At 41.4% G+C, this 24000-nt stretch overlaps 1 protein-coding gene across 2 annotated transcripts in view; it reads left to right on the top strand.

Annotated features, from left to right (window-relative positions):
• Nucleotides 1-24000, top strand: part of DGKG (diacylglycerol kinase gamma) — a 212015-nt gene that overhangs the window by 25130 nt on the left and 162885 nt on the right. For both annotated transcript variants that reach the window (XM_073803991.1, XM_033855609.2), the window contains exon 2: nt 9353-9665. In XM_073803991.1, coding sequence (XP_073660092.1) covers nt 9599-9665 — 67 coding nt within the window. In that variant the 5' untranslated portion in view covers nt 9353-9598. The remainder of the gene's footprint in view (nt 1-9352; nt 9666-24000) is intronic.

The following is a 24000-nucleotide window of genomic DNA, read 5'->3' as shown; positions in this document are numbered from 1 at the left end:
AGATGCAGAATCCTCAAATGCAAGTCCTCTCTGAATTCTTACGGGTAGCACACAAATCCAAGGCTTTTGTTTTTATGTTTGTGTAAGGACTTATATACTGGTAATTTACTAAATGAGTTATTAGGGATTACTCATAGTTGCTACTCATGAAATCAAATTAGGTCATTACCAAGTTCTCCAGGGGCTCTAATTGGGTTATCTGTGAAGTCAAGCTGCTTCTAAATGTTCAGCAACCACTGGCTCCTCACTCAGCCAGATGGTTCGAGAATCCTGTGACCTGGGGGAAAGTCATGCCGTTATCATTGCAATGTCAGACTTGTTTTGAGTTAGTTGTGGTGTTCAGCTACTGCTATTCTTGCTTTTTAATTAGAAATGGTAGTTCATTTAACTTCATCATTATCCCATTAGTTTGTGGAGGCTATTTGGTTAACCCGACAGCATGCAGTGATACATATTTGCCTCAAAGGTATTTTAGGCCTATAATTTTCCAGTTACTAGGTTTTAAGACATGAGCAAGCTGCAGTTCAAGCATGAATCATGCATACTCTCTTGCTAAACAGATACATATGTAATCTGAACCCAAACATGCTTCTTTAGTTGTTTCGGTTATTTATGACTGCATAACTAACTATCCTAAAGCGTAGTGGCTCAACCGTTATTTTATTATTCTGCGTGATTCTGTGCATCCAGAACTGGGGCAGGGCTCAGCGGGGACAGCTTATCTCCAACTCCACGTCATGTCTATAGAGCTGTAAAATGCAAAGTGGCTTCACGTCCGGCATCACAGCCAGGGTGGCGTACGTGACTGCGTGCTGGCTGGCTGGCTTGACTGGGATCTCACCACAGGGGCTTCAGGTGTCATCATCAGTTGGGTTGCTTGGTTCTCCTCCCTCTGTCCACATGGTTTCTCTGTGATCTCTCCAGCAAGGTGGCTGAACTCCTGACATGGCAGTCCAGTGCTTCCAAGAGCGCAAAAGTGGAAGCTGTCAGGCCTTCAGGCTTAGGCCTGACACTGCCACAACATCACTTCTACTGCAAGTTAAAGCAAGTCACAGGCACAGCCCAGACTCAAGGGATAGAAAATAAAAAGGACGTGAATGTCAGGAGGCATGAACCATCAATGCAATAGACTATGACAAAAGTGACAGTCCATTGATGAATTCAAGCAAGTTAACCCCTAGCATACTGTAAGTTAAGCCTAATAAAGTGACTATTATAAGTTTATAGATTATAGTTTATAGTTATAAATTTATGGGTAATTACTTTAATATTAAAATATATACACCAATTCATGTTTTTTATAAGTGACGCAGAACTAATATTATCAATTTTACGTCAACTAGTGTCTTTTGTTCCTCTCCAGTTCTTTGTTAGCACCCAGTCTTTTTTCTATTGGGAAGTGCAAACAGGTGTGGTAGGACTTTTGCTCCATGCAAATAGTCAAAGAAAGTTGAGAACCACTTTTCTAGTGGTCAAGAAATGAACACTTAGAAGTCCTCTAATAACTAGAGCTACAAAGTGGGCAGAACACTGTTTCCACCCTGAAGGAGCTCAGTCTCGCAGGAAAGGGTGGGCAAGTACACTGCAGTGTGGTGGGTGCCGCAATGGAAAAGAGCCCAAGGAGCTATTGGATAGCAGAGAAGATATGTCCAGCCCCGTCCAGGCAATTAAAGGGAGCTTCTTAGAGTAGGTGATACTTGAACTGAACTCCAGAGGCTGAACAGGAGTTGCAGAGTTGAAGAAGGATCAGCAAGAGCAAAAGCCCAGAGATGGTACAGTTATCAAGATGTGACTTGTCACAAGTCTGGGAAGAGAGAGGGATATGTATCTTTCTAGTTTTTAGTGATTCTTCCCTTTAAAAAATACGGTCTGTTATAAATCAGCAGACGCATATAAACAAGCTCCCCCAATCTGATGCTATATTCATAAATTAATGTCTTTATGAGCGCAAAGAGGAGATGAAGAGGTGTTTGTTCCTGGATAATTGGCGATGGCTGATTCATTGGAATGAATAGAGAGACCTGAGGTGCAATTCAATACCTATTGAATTTGCCATCTTCCTTCTGACTTGTGATTTCCATGCCAGCATCTGTACAGAACAAATAGGATTTGATCCAGTATATGAAATTGCAGAGCTAGGAAATGTGTTCAAAACCATGACTCCCACCCCCTCATTTTTAGACAAGGAAACTGAGGCCAGGGGAGCCGAAGCAAGTGCTAAGAGTGGCATAGCTGTAGGGACGTAAAACACTCCTCTCCCACCCAAGCCTGACAATATCCAATCTGAGTGTTATTTAGAAGATCCTATTACATTTTTTTCTGTCAGCAAAGATGTTCAGGGTGGTAATAAGAAGATTTTGGCACTGCAAAGAGCCTCCAAGAGGGAAGTGATAAGATAGGCTGAAGAAAGATAAATGCCAAGAGATGTCAGCTGGAGCAAGCCCTCTTGTGCAGTAGCCATCATCTCTATCAAAGGATGGAAAACCAGAGGGGACTGTCACGTGGGAGCATGGTCAGCAGTTACCATCTGGAGAGTCAGGCAGTGTTTCCTGATGGAAATTAAGTATGGTGCAGTTTCACTAAGCTATTTACAAAAACAAGTGGCACATCCGATTTGCCCTATAGGCAATAGGCCCCTGGTTTAAATAATAGCCTGGGGGGGATTATAGTATATACTCCCGAACAGCAAAGCAATTTTTTTAAGCCCATGTTTTCTACATGTTGTCAGCCTATAGTTAACAAATAAGAAGACATGCAAAATAATTATCCTTTGGCCTAAGAAGAGGCTTTCTCAACGTACCCATAGGATCTGGTGTCATAGTAATTTGTAGCACTATTTGCAAATCTGCCAGTTTCCTTAAATAACAGAAGTAGGTTTATGTAAGTCTTACCTGCATTTAAGTTGCTATAATAGAAAACAAAATACCCGTTATGTGCCTTCCATAAATGTATCCAGTAAATGGAGAAATAAACTGGGATAAAAGCTGTGTTGAGTTATATTTGAAAAGGAAAAAAATTTATATTAATACACTTGTTATTCAATCTTGAATGTGTAAATTTTAAAAAAACAAACCTTATGCCACACCTTCAAGTTATATAAAGGTTTATTAATACATTTCAGACAAACTTCAAAAATATGAATGAAAACACTGAATTATGTTTATTCTAAAAAAAGAAAAAAGAATGGTGCAGTTTCACTAAAAATAGAACTACCATATGATCCAGCAATCCCACTCCTGGGCATATATGTGGAGAAAACCATAATTCGAAAAGACACAGGCACCCCAATGTTCATTGCAGTACTATTTACAATAGCCAGGACATGGAAGCAACCTAGATGGCCATCAACAGAGGAATGGATAAAGAAGATGTGGTACATACAATGGAATATTACTCAGCCATAAAAAAAGAATGCAATAATGCCATTTGCAGCAACATGGATGGACCTAGAGATTATCATACTAACTGAAGTAAGTCAGACAAATAAAGACAAATATCATATTATATCACTTATATGTGGAATCTAAAAAAAAAGTGGTGCAAATGAACTTATTTACAAAACAGAAACAGACTCACAGACTTAGAAAACAAACTTATGGTTACCAAAGGGGAAACATGGAGGGAGGGATAAATTATAAGTTTGGGATTAACAAATACACACTACTCTATGTGAAATAAATTATCAACAATGACCTACTATATAGCACAGGGAACTTTACTCAATAGTCTGTAATAACCTATATGGGAAAAGAATCTGAAGAAGAATGGATATATGTATATGTATAAATGAATCACTTTGCTGTACACCTGAAACTAACACAACATTGTAAATCAATATACTCTAATATAAAACAAAATTTTAAAAAAAGAATGGTGCAGTTTCTTCCACTATGAAGCCAAGCACTAAGCTGCAGTGGAGCAGCAACGATAATAATTTGTTTAGTTATTGCAACATATACCTCTTTACCTTGGTACTCCTTCTTAACTTCAGGAATCTTTCCACCTGCCCTGTGCCTGCTACAGACACAGTAGCGAGGCCCATAGTTCCCTGTGTATATCTGTACCACTCCTCTTACCAGCTGTGTGTTAATTATCTGTTCAGGTATCTGTCTCCCACATGGGACTGTCAGCTCCTACAACAGAAAAATATAGACAATGTATGTGTTCTATGGGAATGCAGCTGGGAGAACAGCTTGGTTTGCTCAAAGAGTTCAAAAAAACTATAGTGACCTTTGTATCTGCAGCCAGACATATGAGTAGTGGTTTGTTTTGGGAAGGAAGGAGTGAAGGGAATTCCAGATAGATTAAAGGCGTGGTGTGTTTGTCAGTCCCTTAACTAACATTTATGAGGTCCTACCATGTGCCAAATACTTTGCTAGGTGCTAGAAGTACACAGTAGGTTGACTTGGCTGTAACGTGGGGCATGTGGAGCCAGAGGTCATTCGAGTAAGGGCGGGGAGGTGAGCTGTGCCACAGATGAAGGATCTTCTGCAACTGGTCAAAGAACCTGCCTTTAATCCTGGAAGCCAATGGAGGCCTCTGAAGGGTTTTAAGCAGGTAAATGCTGCAGTCAAATTTGGTTCTAAATGAGGAGGATATCTATGAAGATATGGAATGATTCATGGGACATTTTGTTAAGTGAAAAAAACAATGTGCAAAAGACAATCTACAATGTGCTACCTTTTGTAGGTAAAGAAGGGGAAGTAAGAAAATATCCATATATCTGCTCAATGATGTGAAAATAAGCAGGAAGAATAAACTAGAAAACATAAGTATGGGGTGGGGAAAAGATGATAAGGAGGGGGATGGGAACAGAGTAAAGGGAACGGGGGAAAGCAAGGCTTCTCTGAAGAAACCTTTTTATATAGTTCTGACTTTTGAAACCATACTAAAAAAGAATCAGTGGGAATGGAGGAAAACCCTACAGTGAAATACAAACAGGAATGTATGGGAGTGGGAAAGAACTAACCTAAGTAACTTTTGAAAATAGTCCTTTGAGGATATGCAGTTGGATGAAGACAGAGGAACTATAAATAAATCTTGAACTCTATTTTTCACAGAGATGTGGCTAGCACTTCCGAAACTACTTTCTGTATATTTTAGGGTTGAGAAAATAAGCACATTGTAGATAATGGAAACAGAGTTTGTTGGAGAAGGGAGTTTAACAATATGGAACGACAGAGTGTATGAGAATGAACTTGGGGTTTTTAACATGAATGCATGGATGGATGGATGGATGGACAGACGGACGGGAAGATAGATAAATAGCCAGAGATGAGATATGTGTGTACATGTGAATATATTTCCTAGCTCTGTCCCTGACAGGGCCTAGAAGTAGTGACACCCCAGTAGCAATGAGCATACCTAGTACCCAAACCTTGGTTTCAAAAACCATTCTCCACTAGAAAGAATCAGGGATCTTTGGGAAAATGATTGATTTCAGGACAGTACTGAGGAAGAAAAAAGATGATCCTGAAATATTTTGTAGTACCAGAAAATAAAGATGTGATCAGAGAATGATAGGAATATGTCTAAAGAACAAGGAATCACCTTGAATGAGCTTGCTGTGGCCAAATCTGGGACAATTTGAAAATCAAAACAAATAACGATGGTAATGGATTATAAGCCATTGAATAAAGTAAGAGTCCATGAATATAAGTAAATATATATTATATGTAAAAGTAATACACATTTATACTTATGTATTATGTATACTTATATAAACATTTTATATATTTATAGTATATGTAGTATTTATAGTATAAGGTATAGTATAGTATAAAGAAAGAAAGAAGGGAAAACTCCCTCACAGTAGAATCCCAACTAATATAGAAGGGAGGATGGAATTAGAAATTCACTATCATAGTAATAATTAATCCAGGAAAGAATCATCAGTGGGTGGTAAAACTAGTGGATAAAAGTTTGATGAGTAATTATAAAATTACAGCAACCTGAAGCAGGATGAGATCGAGTTCTTAAATCTATGTTACAGCACGAAGCACCCAAATGCTGTCAGCTGACTGTCATATTGCTAAGTGGTTGTATTTGCAATAGGATGATAACAATAATTATTTACTGAGTGTCCATTGTGTGATAGGCATTATGCTAGGTGGGGTTTGGGGGGTTTTTTGTTTGTTTTTTGCATATATTAACTCACTCAATCCTAATACTAACTCAGATTTTTTTATTAGTTATTCCCATCTTTAAAATGAGGAAACCAAGATTCAAGAAATGAAAAAAATTGTTTAAAGTCAAATAGTTATAAGAGGCAGAGTCAGGACTCAAATCCCCTGCCTTCTGACTTCAAGTTCTGTGGTGTTCTATCACGTTGTGTGTCTCTGGGTCCTCTTAGAGTTCTGAGCTTCTGAAATGTGCAGAATGATAAGATCAGAGAGGCATTTTTTAAACAAAAGCATTGGGGGGTTCCTTCTTTATCCTCACCATATTTACTAAGCATCTTGCCTCATATTTCCTGTCTAAAAATAGGAAAGGCAATGCTTAATTTACATGGTTGTTATGAGGACTAAATTAGATAATATATGTAAAGCATAGAGCACAGTATAAAATGTGTCTGGCAGCAGTGTTAATACCAGTTGCAACGCTGAATTCCCTTGTATGGTGGAAAATGTTTCTAAGGGTCCTGCTTTGGGACTGAATTGATAATCAAAGGCCAGATCATAAAGAGCTTTGTGTATCATGAAAAGATTCCCTTTTATTCTATAGGCAATAGAAACCACCGAAGAATTTTATTACTGGGTAAGATGTGATTTGGTTGGCAATTTAGAGCAGACCAAGGGGAAGAACACAAAATCCAAGGCAGGCGGACCAGCAGGAGGCTGTTGTCAGAGACCAGGCAGATGAGGGTCTGAGTTAACAAGCCACCTGGCATCGTGGAGAGGAGGGAACACACAATGGACAGTCACACTCCCAGACTGGTGCCTGGGTTTGGCAGGAGAGAAAGGGTGAGGAGCTTAGGTTCAGCCTCAGACCTCTGGCCTGAGTATTGGCTCTTCTTGGGCATGACCAGAATACAGAGCAAGGGCAGGTTGGGGGCATGGAAAGGTGCTGATTCAGGGTAGTTTGGGACAGAGTAGGGAGTCACAGTAGACAGTTGGATATGCAGATCTGGATTGAAGGGAGAGTGCAGGGCTGGAGCAGCATGCCTGGGAGTCATTGAAGCTGTGGAAGTGGATGAGATCCCTGAGGGAAAGGGTGCAATGTGAGGAGAGGGCTGAGGATAGGATTGTGGAAACGCCCAGTATTTAACAATGGCAAAAGAAAAAGTGGAATGAGACTGAGGAGGAACACTTACAAAGATAAAAGAGTTTCTGGGGGGGTTGTTTTCTGCAAAGGCCAAGGCTGCATAGAGAGCAAATAAAGCAAAGAAGGCCTGAAAGGTGCCTGTTGGATTTGACAACTGGGTTACTGGTTTTGACCTTAAAAATAAAACAGCCAGTTATTTTACAGCAAAAATGAGTTTATTTGGGAATAGCAGAGGAATTGCAATTCAGAACAAGCAAGCTATAGCAAATGCCATAGGCAAGTCCAAAAAACAAAGAGGAATGTTATTTTATAGAAAAAAAGGAGGAAGTTGGGAGGGGATGTTTTGAATAAAAGTCCATTGGACAAAAGTGGGAGCTCAGGGTGATGACAGTTACTCATTGGTTGAATTGCTAGGGTAGTAGATTTCTTCTAGGCGTTCAATGTACACCTTTTCCCGTTGGGGCCTGTAATTGATGATTCTTTCCTGTTGATGAGTCTTCTGTTGGGGTCTATAATTGACAGTTCTTCCTGCAATTGACATCAGTATTACTGTGTGAGAGCTTCCCCTTTTGGCCTTCTGCCTCCCTCTTAGGTTTTCCTTTATTAAGTTTCACACTGGAAACCTTGGCAAGAGCAGGTGCTAAGAAGCAGAATCCAGTTGGCCAGTGGATTAAGAAGAGAATGACATTTTTTTTTTCTTTTGTTTTTTCCTGTGGCATGTGGAATCCTATTTCTCCGACCAGAGATTGAACCCTCACCCCCTGCAGTGGAAGCACCAAGTCTTAACTACTGGACTGCCAGGGAAGCCCCGAGAATTAGACCTTTCAAGGAGAGAAACTAGAATTTGGATGTTCCCAAAGATGCAGGCATCTCACTCCCTTGCCATGCATTTCCTCCTACCGTTGGAGAGTGCTGACTGATGGAAGGTCTTCCTTACAGAGGATCTCCTTACAGAAGATCTCCCTCCAGCACTTTCTCTCAGCTCTAGTTCAGCCTTCCAGGTCCACACCAACCAAGTCTATTTGCCACTGCAGAGAACTGTCCAGATCTGCCACCCCTCCACCATTCCTCATATGCTCCAGACTCCCAGACTTGCCTTCAAGTCTGACTCTCTACGATGGATTCTCTTTTATTAAAACTGGGCTTGTTTTTTGGTAACATTGGTCTTTATTCCTTGTCCTATGAGGTTGATGACTTTTCAACATTTTTTTAACCTCAACCTAGAATAAGAAATACACTTTATATTATGATAGGTGTATACATGTATGTATAACTGAAAGGAGATGCACTCTTATTTTCAATTCCATCTCATTCCGTTGCATTCTATGCTATTGTATTATGTGTTTTTAGAATAGCACACCCCATTAATTTCACAACTCATTAAACTGATTTAATGACTGATGGTAGGACTGATAGAGCCACCATGCTAGGAGGGGCTCAAAGGAAAAGATGCTAAGTTTTTGTCTGAATCCACCCCCTCTCTCCCTCCCTCAGGCTCTCCACAATGGAGCCAGCAGGCCTTCCCTTTAATCATGTTTTTATGGTTCTAAGAGGAAAGAAAACTGCTTCAGTCACTAGGATGTTAGCCAGCCTTGAGGGGAGTGGTATTTGAATTTCCAGAGTGACTCAATGACTCATAAAAGGAAGGTAAGCAGCTCTAATAGTGGAATTTAGAAATCAGTGGAGGAGAGACTGGCTTACCTTTCAAATCACACCACATGAGCTACCGTCATGAGACGGACACCTACAGCCTGAGGCATTTTCATGACTAGAGGATGCCCTTAGGTGGCCCTACTACCACCTCTCACTAGACGCATTTTAAGTTTTCCAGAGTTTGGGAGTATGGCTACCTCTTCGTATAGATCACCTAACCCCCACTCCAGCCAGACAGCTGTCTGGACTTGTGCTGCTCTGGTCTGTATGTCCTCTTCCGAATTCCCTCAGGTGGTTCTCCCCAACCTTGAGAACCATTGCCTCCTATAGAGCTTTCAGCAAAGAACATTGGGGTTTTTTTTTTTTCCTTTACAAGAAAAGATGACTTATGTATTCTAACATTCTCATTCCCAATGTCTTTTCTACTCTTGCCCAGGAAAAGCAAGGATTTCTGAATTTACCGTGACTACAGATAGAAGAATGTTGCCTTAGGAATAGCAGAGATCTTCTCTCAGCTGCTAAACAGTGCCCGCTGCTGCCATAGACACTTGGGTCCTCGAGAAATCTCCTGAAGGACTTGTCCATTGTGTACTTGCAATGAGCCAGGCCCTAGGCTGGGCCTTGGCTACAGCCTGGTGAGCAAAACTCTCTCCCTAGCCTCAAACGCGCACACCCAGGAAAGATGAGTGAAGAACGGTGGGTCTCCCTCACTCCAGAAGAATTTGGCCAACTCCAGAAATATGCAGAATGTGAGTAAATGGATTGACGCATGTGGGGTGGGATTTCCTCTTGGTTGGGGAGAGCATTATTGGAGAGCAGAGTAGTATAATCATTGCAAAGCACAGAGAATGAGATCAGCTTATACCTCCTTATAAAAATAGAATTTGTGTTTTTAAATATAAAACAATTATCTTTATACTCTATAAAGGATACATGCTCTCCCTAGAAATTTGGAATATACAGGGAAGGAAAATAAAAAGTAGGTTAAAAATCACAGCTAAACTCTATGAACATTTTGGATGCATCCTGTGCATATTGCTGTACGGGGTTGAGTTCCTGAATATACCTTTGTTCTTTTCAGTGTGCATTTTTCACCTAGTGTAATATTGTAAGAATTTTCCCAGGTCATCAAAACCTCTTTATAGCAGAACTTTGGAGGGGCTGCCGGCTGCTTGGTTACAATGTTACTCAGTCATTTGCTTTAATATACTCTTGTGTTTGGACCCAATGCCTTCTTTCAGCAAGATACAGAATTCTGATGGGTGTCTCTTTCTCGACTTTGCTGTGGGAAAACTTGGGCTTTTGCATGGAGCTCTTGGTTTCACTAGTTGCACCCAGGAACAGTTTCAGTGTGTCAAGCCACAGCGGTGGCAAGGCCCGCGGCCGTGCCCCCCGCAGGCCACTCCTAATCCTGACTGGTGACAGGAGTCTGCCCGGGCTGACCGCTGCACTCTGCACACACACAGTGCCCGTCATGGTTGTGCAATGGCACCGATTTTTGCAGAGCCCTTTGTCTGGCAGAGCCCTCAGCTGCACTGCCAACCCCATCTCATTGTTCTAACCCTCTCCCTTCACGTGGATCGTGCTGGTGCTTTTGTAAGTCACTAGGCCTGTAGCGCATTTGACCTGCCCTATAGAGCGTGCCCAGGTGGTCCTCCGAATGCCCTGTAGGCAGCCTGCCCCCCTCCCACAGGGCAGGCAGCCCCTCCACTGGCCTGGGAGCTGGGGGCCGGGCTCGTGCCAGCTCTGGCTCTTGCTCTCTGTGATGTGACAGCCCTAATACCCACCCCACCCTTTAGTCCCCCATCCCCACGGCCGCACGCCCAGCCTCTGTGTCCTCTGAAAGGGTTGCACTAGATGATCTCTCCCCGTGATCCCTCCAGGCCTAACACTCCATGACTACACGTGCTCCCCCTGTAGGGCTACTGGTCCGTCTCTCCTTGGTGACCTGGAGCCCGTGGCCTCTTGTCTGACCGCAGTAGGTTTAGGGAAACTGTGCAGTGTATTGACAGGGAGCAAGGAATCATCCTCCAGGGTAAACTCCATCTAATTCAGCCTACTCCCTAGGTCAGCAAAGTACCAGGCCCTGTCAGGGATGAAAAAGAAGCAGAGAGATAAGGCTTCACCTGAGGAATCTGAATCTTGTTAGGGAGTCAGATATGCACTTGTGATACAAGTAGAGAACAGGCTTAAGACAGCGGGGAAACACCTCTGGCAGAGATGGCTACATGGAGTGCACAAATGAGAAGGGAATTTAGAGCTGGGGGAAACTGATATGAGTGGCTTAGAACAACAGAAAGTCTCTCACAGTTCTGGAGGCCAGAAGTCCAAAATCAAGGTATTGGTAAGGTTGGTTCTTTCTGAGGGCTGTGAGGGAAGGATCTGTGCCAGGCCTTTCTCCTTGGCTTACAGATGACTGTCTTCTGTATCTTCCACACGGTACTCTCTCCCTGTGCACGTGTCTCAGTGTCCAAATTTCCGTTTTTATCAATACATGGACACAGTCTTCTTTTTTCTTTTTTTGTCCTTACTTTTTAAATTTATTTTTAATTGAAGTATAGTTAATTTACAATGTTGTGTTAATTTCTGCTGTACAGAAAAATGACTCAGTTATACACATATATACATTCTTTTCCATTATGGTTTATCCCAGGATGTTGAATATAGTTCCCTGTGCTATACAGTAGGACCTTGTTATTTATCGTTCTATATATAACAGTTTGTATCTACTAACCCCAAACTCCCAGTCCATCCCTCCCCCAACCCCCCTTCTCCTTGGCAACCAGAAGTCTGTTCTTAATGTCTGGACACAGTCATTTTGGATTGGACCCACCCTACTCCAGTAAGACCTCATCTTACCAATAATTAATTACCTCTGAAATGACCCTGTTTCCAAATAAGGTCCCACTCTGCGGCGCCGGGGAATTAGGACTTCAACGTATAAATTTGCAGGGGATACAACTTAACTCATAACAGAGGATTTAGCTGGATGAACTCTGTGGGGAAAAGAAGTTTAAAATATGAGTAGTAGATGGTGAGGAGAGGGATAGAAACTGCGGAAGCAAAGGTAAAGGGGCACAAAGGGCGAAGGTGTCTAGGGGGTGGTAAGGAGAGCTTCTGAGCTAGATGGAGAGAAGTGGCAGGAGGGTGGAGAGGAGGACATGGGAGGGATATGGGTAGCCACAGGCCTTGGGCCCCGCATGTCAAGGCATGGCATTGGGACTGAGGTGGCAAACTGTAGAGCCATGAACCTGGTGGCTACGTGCAAGGTGGCCTGGATGAGGAAGCGGCCAGGGCAGGGAGGGCAGGCAGGTCCTTTGAATGGAATCTCGTTTGAGCTGAGGCACAGAGCTAAGATGGGGAATGTGGCAAGGAACAAATGCTAATGTGTGGGAAATTGCTGTGGAAGTTCCTCACAACTTGTGGAACGAAAGGAAGCCAGCAAAGATACCTCAACGCCTGAGAGTGTGTGGAAAGTGAGGACAGAGGGGTCCAAATGTGGCAAAGCAGTCAAGGAGGGAGGGGTGGAAAGAAACCCGAGTATTTGGTAGGAAATGGCTCCTCTGTGGTCTTTTTTTCCAACTGTAAGCTTTGTCCTTCTCGGACCCATCCTCATTTTGTCCGTGTCCCAGGACTGGATGAGGTGCTCCGGCACCATTTCTAACAGGAGAGGAAAAGAAGATACAATTCTTTGAAAATGATTAATCCTCAGAGGAAACCCTGAAAAAGGCACTTCTACCAGCTTTAGACGCATTCTGGCATTCAGTCAGATCGCATTGCCATAGCAACCACTCTTCCATAACCACAAAAACAGTAGCTTTACAGTAGCGAAATAACTGAAGTGTACAGCCTGAGAATTGAGAACTTTCTCCAGTGCAGTTCCGGGTGGGAGAGGCCAAGAATTTCAGGACAAGAGGCTTTTTGTATGTCCTGTTTAAATGTCATAAGCCCTGCCACTTCTCTGGGGGAGAAGCCATGTTCAAATACCCTGAGATAAAATATATATTTATTTTATATATATATATAATCAACAGTAAACTTAATGTAAATTAAGTTTAACAGTAAACTTAATGTGAACTAAGACTGTAAAGGGCTTGTCAAAAGGATAATGTGACAATTTAAGAATTTTCTTAAATTAAATAAATAAAAACAAGTGTAAAATTTTTGAAAAGCAAAAAGATGAAATTAAAGACACTCATGATCCTATCTTCCAGTGAAAACCACAACTAGTATGTTTGTGTATAAATATAAATATCAAACTACACATACACCTACACATATATACATATATATATATTTAAAAAACAAACATGCTAGGCTATTTTGCGTGCTGTTTTCTTCACCCTAACAATATGTTTCAGTTATCTATCGCTATGTCCAAACAACTTCAAAACTTGATAGGTTGAAACAACCATTTTGGGGGCTTCCCTGGTGGCGCAGTGGTTGAGAGTCCGCCTGCCGATGCAGGGGACACGGGTTCGTGCCCCGGTCCAGGAAGATCCCACATACCGCGGAGCGGCTGGGCCCGTGAGCCATGGCCGCTGAGCCTGCGCGTCCGGAGCCTGTGCTCCGCAATGGGAGAGGCCACAACAGTGAGAGGCCCGCGTACCACAAAAAAAAAAACAACCATTTTGGTTTTGTTCCCATGGTTCTGTGGCTCGGGCACCATGGACAGGGCCCAGCAGGATGACTAGTTCCTGCTCCACAGTGTTTGGGGCTGCAGGTGGGATGCCTCACATGACCCAGCATGGCCTATTCACTCACTCGCTGGTACCTCGGCGCTCCTCTCTGCAGCCTGTTCCTCCAAGTGCTTTCTCATCTCCCAGGGCCTCTCTGTGTGGCCTTTCTTGCCAGCAGGGCAACCTGGACTTTGTACACATGGCTCAGGGCTCCAAGAGCATAAAAGCAGCAGCAGGCCTTTTTAACACCTGGGCTTAGAGGTGCTAGAACATAACTCTGTCCACATTCCATTGGTCAAAGCAGTCACAGGCCTGGCCCAGATTTGATGGGGTGGAGGAATGGACTCCACATCTCATGGGACAGTGACTCACACAGCAGGGAGGAAGGTTGGCAGCAGCCATCTCTGGAGACTAGCTAGCACGCAGTATGTCACGAGGTGTTCCCAAATCATCCAGTACTTTTCAGAAGCATGGTTTTTAGTGGTTACAGAGATTTCTTTTGAGTACATGTACATTATTTTATTTAACCAAATCATCAATTGTGATCTTAGGATGTATTAATAGACTCATAGTTTCTAGTAAGGCAAACCGATATCCATCTTCTATCCTACCCTGATCAGACCTTTCTAGAGAACTGAATTTATTTCTGGGCACCACAGTTTCCAGTGGATATGGACAAACCAGAACTTGTTTGAGAAGTTCCAGCAGCATGGTGAGGGGCCTCACAGCCTGGATGTGAAAAGATGGATGAAAATACTTTGCATATTTTCTGGAAAGGGGAAGACTCAGGGAAGGGTGAGAGAGAGCTAGCTGTATTAAAATAGCTACAGTGCTCTTTGGGGGAGAAGGTGTAAAGTTAATTTCAAATGGCTTCAAGAAGTAGCCCTAGGACTAATGGGAGGAAAGCATCAGAAGAAAGACTTTAAAGTAAGGAATACTAATGGTATTAGTATTAGTAATGATTCCTAATGGTCAAACCTGTCCAAGATGGAACAGAATGGACCCCAAAGTGACTGAGTTTCCTTTCCTTAGAACTGTCTGGGCAGAGTTGGCTGAGACACTAGAGGGGAGGTTAGACATCAGATGTCTGGTTGATTAAATGACCTTCATTAGCCCTATCAATACTTAGTTTCTATGTTTAAACAGGTTTCTTTTCAACCTCACAGGGTGTGAGCATGTGGGGATGCCTCCTACTGACCGTCCCCTAACAGCTTCAGAGAGATGACTGGCTTATTGTCCTAATCATGTTATTTGCGGGGAGGGGATTTTTCCATTTTTTTCCATGATTTATCAAGGACAGAAACTATCATCTTATTCATAAAGGGAAAAAGGGGGGAAAAAAACCCCAATAAAACATCCATGTTTACTTTTAATTCTCTAAGAAGTGAAACTAAACATTTCCTACATCAGCTAGTTGTTGCTTGATTTTGTAGACTTTTTAAAGCTAGGAGAGATCTTAGCCATGATCAAGTGCAACTACTATCCATTTTACAAATGAGAACACTAAATTCAGAGGAGCTCAGTGACTTGCCCAAGGTCACACAGAAAGTCAGTGGCAGAATAAGAATTAGAACCAATGTTTTCAATTCCAGGTAAATTCAGTTGGCTTCAATTCAGTTTCAATAAATTAAACAGAAAGTACTCATTGGAGCTCAACCTTCAACCATACATTGGTAAAGAAAAAAATATATATGTTAATTAAATTATAATAGAACAAAAAAATTTTTAATAAACATGTGCCAAAGATTTTATTTAACTCATTAATTAGTGGAGGAGCCAGTAAGACGTTAAATTTGAGAAGCAAGGTATGGACAGACCCTGGATGGATACAGATCAAATCCATAAATTCCTAGTTAGGCAATTTTGTAAACAAATGTAAGGATAAGATTGCTTGGTTAGATATAAAACTGGTTACTGTCTTACAGGACAACAAACCCTAATCTTTTGGGTTATCTGTTCCACCAGACAGTTCTATGCATATCTGCTGGAAAAAAAATCTGTAAGTTAACATGTAACTTCACTAAATCTGGTACATTTAATACATTTACTCAATAGTAAACAGTGAGTAGAACTAAGTACATGCACCTAGATAGTCCTTGGGTAGCCTTTATTCCATATGACATTGAAAAGATGTGCTGCCCACTTTTTTTCTTATTTCTAAGTTTTAGGTAATTTTAAAAATAATAGCGACATACGAAGAAATAGAGAAAAAACTGGGGTTTGCTTCAGTGCCCTTCTAAGGCTCTGAGATTGGACCCCCTCCCCCTTTATGCTTCTGTTCTCTATTTAGTTCTTCACAGAGGTTTCTAAAGTCTGTTTGGCCCAGAGTCCCATCTTCTTCCTTCCATAATCTTTTCCTGTTAGTTACCACCAACAATCATTCTCCCCTTGAGATAGTGGGAAAGGTGTAGATAAGAAGAAAGAGGGCCCAAGGCAGGATTCCTGGGCAGGAAGGTCTCATTTAACCCCCATGCTGGTTCCCAGGTGTTGAATTCCAGCAGGTAAGCAGGGTCCTCAGTGCGGGGCAGCCCTGATGCTTTTTTCTCTTGCTGACTTTTCGTATCCGGACAAAAATTTTAAATACATTTTAAAGAGAATGAATCAGCAAATTCTGCTATTCAGAAATATATTTCAGTAGAATCAGATCAAGGCAAAGTTTTTGACTTTAAGATGGTGATAATTTATAGCTCAAAATTCAAACCGGTCAGAGAAATTGTTTAGGGCTGATTTGTAGAACAATGTAAGGCTGTAAGTAAGCTTTGTTGAAACTTTGCTATTTATATTGGCCAGTAGAGTGAGATTTAATCGCATGCTCATGGATTCCTGGGCCCGTAAAGGGTCATGTCTAGTTGGTTCCATCGTGAAAGCGATAATCACAGCTGTTTCTCACCCACATCTCTTTTGGTGCGACTGGCCTTCTGTTCATTAGTGACGACTGGGACTCCACGCACGAGCAGCCACAGAATCTACGGATAGGGAGAGACTTCTCTGGAAATGATGGCTCTCAAATTTGAACGTGCACATGAATCTCCTGGATTCTGTTAAAATGCAGATTGTGAATCAGTAGGTCTGTGCTTGTTCTGAGATTCTGTGTTTCTGACAAGCTCCCAGGTGATGCTGACACTGCTGGTCCAGGGACCACGTTTTTAGATGCAAGAAGGTAACTGTTCCTCCATTCCTCCACCTATGACTGATGAGGCCAAATTATTTGGAGAAAAAGTAGGAAATCTTGCTAGCGATGCAAATTTTACTTATACAAATAAGCCATACCAGCCATTCAGGTCATCTATGATGAATCAGAAAAACTTAGTATCCCAAAGAGGGTTTTCTTTATCAGCCAAAATTCCCTCTGCTTCAACGTAAAGTATTCTTCTCTTATTCTATATGTAACGCCGTGGCAGAGCCGTCACTTCCACGGGTTTCCCTGAGAAGTTAGCTTGGCGGGCCCCAGTGGTCCTCAGCCTTGGCTACACACTGGAAATACCTGGAGACGTTGAACAATTGCAGTGTCCTGCCCTCATACTCCCCCACCCCTGGACCATTTAATCATCATCTGTAGGCGTGAGACCCAGGCATCAGTAGTGTTTAAAGCTCCCCAGGTGATTCCAGCAGGCAGCCAATATTGAGAACCATTGGTCTACCTTTTCTCCCTATGCCCCTGGGAATATAGGACATATGGGACAAGCATGACAAGCCCAATCCCTGTTCTAGGCCTCATTTATTCCGTAAATTTTTATTGAACATCAGTTTTATGACAGGCAATGGACTACATGCTGAGGATAAGCAGGGAACAGGAAAAGAAGGCTAACTGGGAGACTGTTTTGGTGCTTATAATGCTGGACTTCTTATACATGCTTCCCACATTCCAGCCCAGGGCCCGACTCCTCCTGGCTGCAAAGGTGGGCCTTCTGAAGCAGTGCTGCAGGCCTGGCAGCTCTGTTCTGACATCATCCTCCGTCTTTCTAGGACCCTTGGAAAACCTCATTCTTGCTTTTGTGCATCTCACTGTGTTTTTGACTCCCTGAGTACTTAGAAAACTTATTCATACATCCCAGCCTTCACTGGAAAAAGGAAAATCTGGGGTTTTTTTCCCTTCATGTGCCAACTTTCCCTTCTCCCTCTCTCTGTGTCTTTACCTCCCTGGGTTGAGAGTCATTTATGATCTTCCCAATCCGTGGAATATGTTCCTCTAGGCTCAGCATCATGTTCTTTTTCTGTGTTGTGACAGGCAATCCTTACTAGTCAGCCACAGTTACACAGGAACGTTGCTTAAATCTGCTCATGAAAAGTGAGGTCCATGGACCTACATAATTGGTGTCACCTAAGCTCTTCCTTGAAATGCGGAATCTCAGGCCATGATCCAGACTTACTGAGTTAGAATCTGCGTTTAAACCTTATCCCCAAGCAATCCACATGCATGTTACAGTTTGAGATGATCTTAGGGAAGTTTTTTTTTTTTTTTTACATCATTATTGGAGTACAATTGCTTTACAATGGTGTGTTAGTTTCTGCTTTATAACAAGGTGAATCAGTTATACATATACATATGTTCCCATATCTCTTCCCTCTTGTGTCTCCCTCCCTCCCACCCTCCCTATCCCACCCCTCTAGGTGGTCACAAAGCACCAAGCTGATCTCCCTGTGCTATGTGGCTGCTTCCCATTAGCTATCTATTTTACGTTTGGCAGTGTATATATGTCCATGCCACGCTCTCGCTTTGTCACAGCTCACCCTTCCCCCTCCCCATATCCTCAAGTCCATTCTCTAGTAGGTCTGTGTCTTTATTCCCGTCTTACCCCGAGGTTCTTCATGACATTTTTTTTTTCTTAGATTCCATATACATGTGTTAGCATACGATATTTGTCTTTCTCTTTCTGACTTACTTCACTCTGTATGACAGACTCTAGGTCCATCCACCTCACTACACATAACTCAATTTCGTTTCTTTTTATGGCATGGGCAGAAGACCTAAATAGACATTTCTCCAAAGAAGATATACAGATTGCCAACAAACACATGAAAGAATGCTCAACATCATTAATCATTAGAGAAATGCAAATCGAAACTACAATGAGATATCATCTCACACCAGTCAGAATGGCCATCATCAAAAAATCTAGAAACAATAAACGCTGGAGAGGGTGTGGAGAAAAGGGAACACTTTTGCACTGCTGGTGGGAATGTGAATTGGTACAGCCACTATGGAGAACAGTATGGAGGTTCCTTGAAAACTACAAATAGAACTACCATATGACCCAGCAATCCCACTACTGGGCATATACCCTGAGAAAACCATAATTCAAATAGAGTCATGTACCAAAATGTTCATTGCAGCTCTATTTACAATAGCCAGGACATGGAAGCAACCTAAGTGTCCATCATCGGATGAATGGATAAAGAAAATGTGGCACATATATACAATGGAATATTACTCAGTCTTAGGGAAGTTTGAGATGATATTAGGGAACTTGGAGGTATAGAAAGTTATCATGCACCTTAGAATTTCACTCTCATCTATGGGTTTTCAGATTCACTTTTTAGAATGTTGATTTTTAGTTATTTCCAAGTTTAATGGTCTGACTAGTGCCAAATACTCAGGGCTCCTAACTAGAAGACAGTTCATAAACGTTGGGTCCTGGGTCAGGCAGCACAGCTGACATTCTGCTGTAAACACTGAAGCTCCTGATGTGTCTGTCTGTTCCGAGGACATCCCTGTCCCACACAAACGTGGAAGCAAAGATGCCTGTGAGGGAGATCAACTCAATGCTTTGTGACCACTTAGAGGGGTGGGATAGGAAGGGTGGGAGGGAGGGAGTCTCAAGAGGGAGGGGATATGGGGATATATGTATACATATAGCTGATACACTTTGTTGTACAGCAGAAATTAACACAATATTGTAAAGCAATTATGCACCAATAAAGATATATATATATATATATATATATATATATATATATATATATATATATATATATATATATAAGATGCCTGTGAGTAGGGCCAAATTTTCTCCTTCAAAAGGCTTTGGATTTGCTCAAACACTAGGAAGAAGTGATTGGTTAAGGTCCCAGAATTCTTGGCATCAAGAAACTTTAGACCAAAACTTCTTAAGGCAGTTGTTATCACTAGCAACCTTGATCTAAACCTCTAATTTAGGGTAAAACTGTGTGCTGATGGTCCCATCATGGTGGGTTAATGCAAAATGTGTCCCTGCGTTGCCAAGCAGCTGAATAAGTTGACCTGTTGGGTGGAGTCCTTTAGTGCTGTCCGCTTAAACTATGGGGAATGTTAGCCAAGGACAGCAATTTTAGATTTAGCACAGTTATAACCTTTTTTTCCCTTTTGCAATGATTATCCAACAAGGTCAGCAGTATCCTAATTTATTATTATTTCTAATAATAAAATCACATTATAGAACAGCAGTTCTCAACCTTGACTATACATTTGAACCCCCAGAAAGTTTTTAAAATATACTGATTCCTGAGTTCCCCCAAGAGATGCTGACTTAATTGGTCTGGGGTGAGGCCTAGGTTTCAATGTGTTTAGGGGTCCTCAGGTGATATTAACATGCAGTCAGATTTGACAGCCATTGTCATAGAAGGAGGGCCTTATCTTCTGATTTACCAGTATTCGTGTATCCAATGACTCTAATTAGATATGTTAAAAGTAAGAGTGACCCACTCACTAGTTCTTTGCCCTTGAAAGAATCACTTAATTTCCATAAACTTCAGTTTCTCCTTCTCTAAATTAGGGGTAACTGTTACATTAGGGGTTAGCTGTGGAGGTTTAAATAAAATACATAAAGTGACTAGGACGGAGTTTAGCACCTAGCAGGTATTCAAAATAGGAGTTGCTGCAAAGAACTGTCTCTGCTTTGCACACTTAGAAATGGAACTCCATCTCCTGTGAGTCTGGAGGTGGTGTTACAGCACAGACTTGGACAGGGTGGTCTCCACCGAGGCTGTGTGCTCTTGGGCCCACACGTGGTGCCTGAAGTAAGATCAGGGAATGCTCTGAAGAAGCCCCTCATTGTTCTCAACTAGCGTCAGACAAACAGGTTGGAGCAGTGCCCACTTATTCCTCAGGGAAAGAGCAACCCAGCCCAGAAATCTGTTGAGAAGAAAGCTGTGGTAAAGTTTCAAAGGACCTCCAGGGAGAAAGTAATGGGTCTCAAATTTGAGAATTAGATTGTTTCTCTTTTTTGAAAGGGAAAGGTGTTGATGCTATGAGCTCATAAAAGCCCATAAAACAGATTGATGTAAATGTATGGTGAGGAATACCCCTCATGGAAATCTAGGAGCCAGCAATCTCTTAGGTTGCTTTTTTCCTATTTAATTTTAGGCCAGTGGTCAAAGATTTTCAAATGAATGCCTCTGCTGTTTTTTCTTTTTAAAACCTGTTTACTTGAATGTGTACCTATGATGAATATATGAGTGTATGTGTTTATATGTAAAACAAATATATATACATATGTGTATATAAATATATATCTCATATATTTAAATGTAAAGCAAGATTAGCTCAATAGCACTTGAGAACCAAAGGATTTCTGCTAGGATGAACTGTGGAATCTCTAAAATGTGACAATAACATCAAAAATTCAAATGACAAACAACCCAATCCAAAAATGGGCAGAAGACCTAAATAGACATTTCTCCAAAGAAGATATACAGATTGCCAACAAACACATGAAAGGATGCTCAACATCACTAATCATTAGAGAAATGCAAATTAAAACTACAATGAGGTATCACCTCACACTGGTCAGAATGGCCATCATCAAAAAATCTAGAAACAATAAATGCTGGAGAGGGTGTGGAGAAAAGGGAACCCTCTTACACTGTTGGTGGGAATGTAAATTGATACAGCCACTGTGGAGAACAGTATGGAGGTTCCTTAAAAAACTAAAAATAGAACTACCATACAACCTAGCAATCCCACTACTGGGCATATACCCTGAGAAAACCATAATTCAAAAAGAGTCATGTACCAAAATGTTCATTGCACCTCTATTTACAACAGCCAGGACATGGAAGCAACCTAAGTGTCCATTGACAGCTGAATGGATAAAGAAGATGTGGCACATATATACAATGGAATATTACTCAGTCATAAAAAGAAATGAAATTGAGTTATTTGTAGTGAGGTGGATGGACCTAGAGTCTGTCATACAGAGGGGAGTAAGTCAGAAAGAGAAAAACAAATACCATATGCTAACACATATATATGGAATCTTAAAAAAAAAAAGGTTCTGGATAACCTAGGGGCAGGACAGGAATAAAGATGCAGAGGTAGAGAATGGACGTGAGGACACGGGGAGGGGGAAGGGTAAGCTGGGATGAAATGAGAGACTGGCATGGACATATATATACTACCAAATGTAAAATAGATAGCTAGTGGGAAGCAGCCACATAGCACAGGGAGATCAGCTCAGTGCTTTGTGACCACCTAGAGGGGTAGAATAGGGAGGGTGGGAGGGAGATGCAAGAGGGAGGAGGTATGGGAATATATGAATAGCTGATTCATTTTGTTATAAAGCAGAAACTAACACACCATTGTAAAGCAATTATACTCCAATAAAGATGTTAAAAGATAATAATAAGTTTAAAAAAATAAAGCTAAGGAAGTAAAATATAGAGAGTATTAAATGGTGGTAAGAGCTATGGAGAAAAATTAAGCAGGAACGAAAGATGGGGAAAACAGAACAAAACAAAATTCAAGTGAAATCACTTTCTTGGTTCTCAGTCAGAATGCTGGCTCTGTACTACTTTTGCAGAAGCCGCACCAGGAAGACCCATGCTCCAAATTTTTCATTTTTAAAAAAATTTGGCCATTCTGGCTGAGCTGAAAATCTCCCATTGAAATAGATTCTAAAATATAGTATTTTTTCCTAAATATTTAAGCTACTCATAGAATAATTTGAATATAATTTATGTGTGACCTTAACTGAAATCTGACCTAATTCTAACCTCTCTTCCATTCTGTTACCTGAGTGGCTTTTAAAAAAATAGACCTGGTTATGTTACTGTACTACTCAGAAAGTCTTCAACAATTTGAAATCAATGTCCTTAACTCGGCATTCAGTACTCCCACAAATCTGGCCCCAGACTACTCTCTGGTTCTAACCTTGCCTAAAGGTCCCGTGGTGCCCATCTTCATATCTTTGTTCACCCTGTCTCTTCTGAGAATGCCCTGTCCACTTCATGTCTGCCTTTCGAAACCTAACTCATTTTTACACCCCAGCTCAAATGCTACCTCCTTCATGGGGCATCCCCAGTCCCCACCTTAACCCCTCTCTCATCCTAGTTTTACTTATTCCCTGTTATTTTACTTCTTCCCCACTCTGTGCTTCCAAGAACTTCATATCATTGCCACAGCATTAATTACACCTTTCCTTGTGTTAGCAAATGTTTGGAAAGTAATAGTGAATAGTGCCTAAGGAAAAGGAATACAGACTTTTGAGCCCGACTAGACCTGAGTCAAAACCCTGACTCTTAGGCAAGTCATTTAACTTTTCTGACTTTCAATTTCCTCCTCTGTGAACAGAAGAAAATATTACCAAATCTGCATGGACTGGTAGGGGAGAGCATATGAGAATATGCAGTAAAGGTCTTTAATAAGAGGTAGCTATTATTACCACAGTTATTCATATCCTGTCCCCAACTAGTTCATCAGCAGTACCTAGCAACATCTTACTCTCCATAGTGTTTTCTGGATTGACTGGAAGCAACCCAAATTGATGGCATCTGCTGCCTGGATCTCACTGAGCTATTAGTTTTCCAACATCTGTTTTGAATTTCAGAAAGAAATGTCCATTTTTAGGCAACAGCAGTGTTTTCCTGTGGCATTTCAATATGTCTTAATCCTGAAATGATTATAACTTGTGCTTGATTGAATCCAAGTCAGCAAAGTCATGGAGAACAGCCCAGCCCACAAGCACATCCACTTTACGTAGGCCTAAGAAAGCACAGCCCTCTGTACAAAGAGCCCAAACACCAAGGAACACTATATCAGCTTTTAGTGACATTGCCCTTTGTTCAGATGTTTAAAGTATGACAATAATAGAGCTTGAGAAGCTCTTGTTTATCCACAATACTGTGAGACAGAGAGAGTGTAGAAATCCTGGTTTTCTTTGATGTCTAGAGTACTGGTAACTACTCAAGATGTTATAATGACAATTATTGACTCCCTTCTCTTGACTCCCAATTCCCTTATAAACTAAAAAAGAAAAGAAAAGAAACGCCACGATTTTCTCCAGTAGTTTCTAAATTATTTCCTATGGAAAGCAGAATTTTCTAAACTACCATGCTTTATGAATCCTGTCTCTGTTTCAGCACCAAGGACAGAACCCCGCCAGGCTTGATGCCCACCCATCCCATTTAATTAACAAAATTTTAAATGTTT

The sequence above is a fragment of the Tursiops truncatus genome, chromosome 4, assembly GCF_011762595.2.
Source record: "Tursiops truncatus isolate mTurTru1 chromosome 4, mTurTru1.mat.Y, whole genome shotgun sequence".
NCBI classification, from domain to species: Eukaryota; Metazoa; Chordata; class Mammalia; order Artiodactyla; family Delphinidae; genus Tursiops; species Tursiops truncatus.
The sequence above is the reverse complement of the archived record's forward strand: the minus strand, read 5'-3'. Positions and strand labels throughout refer to the sequence as shown.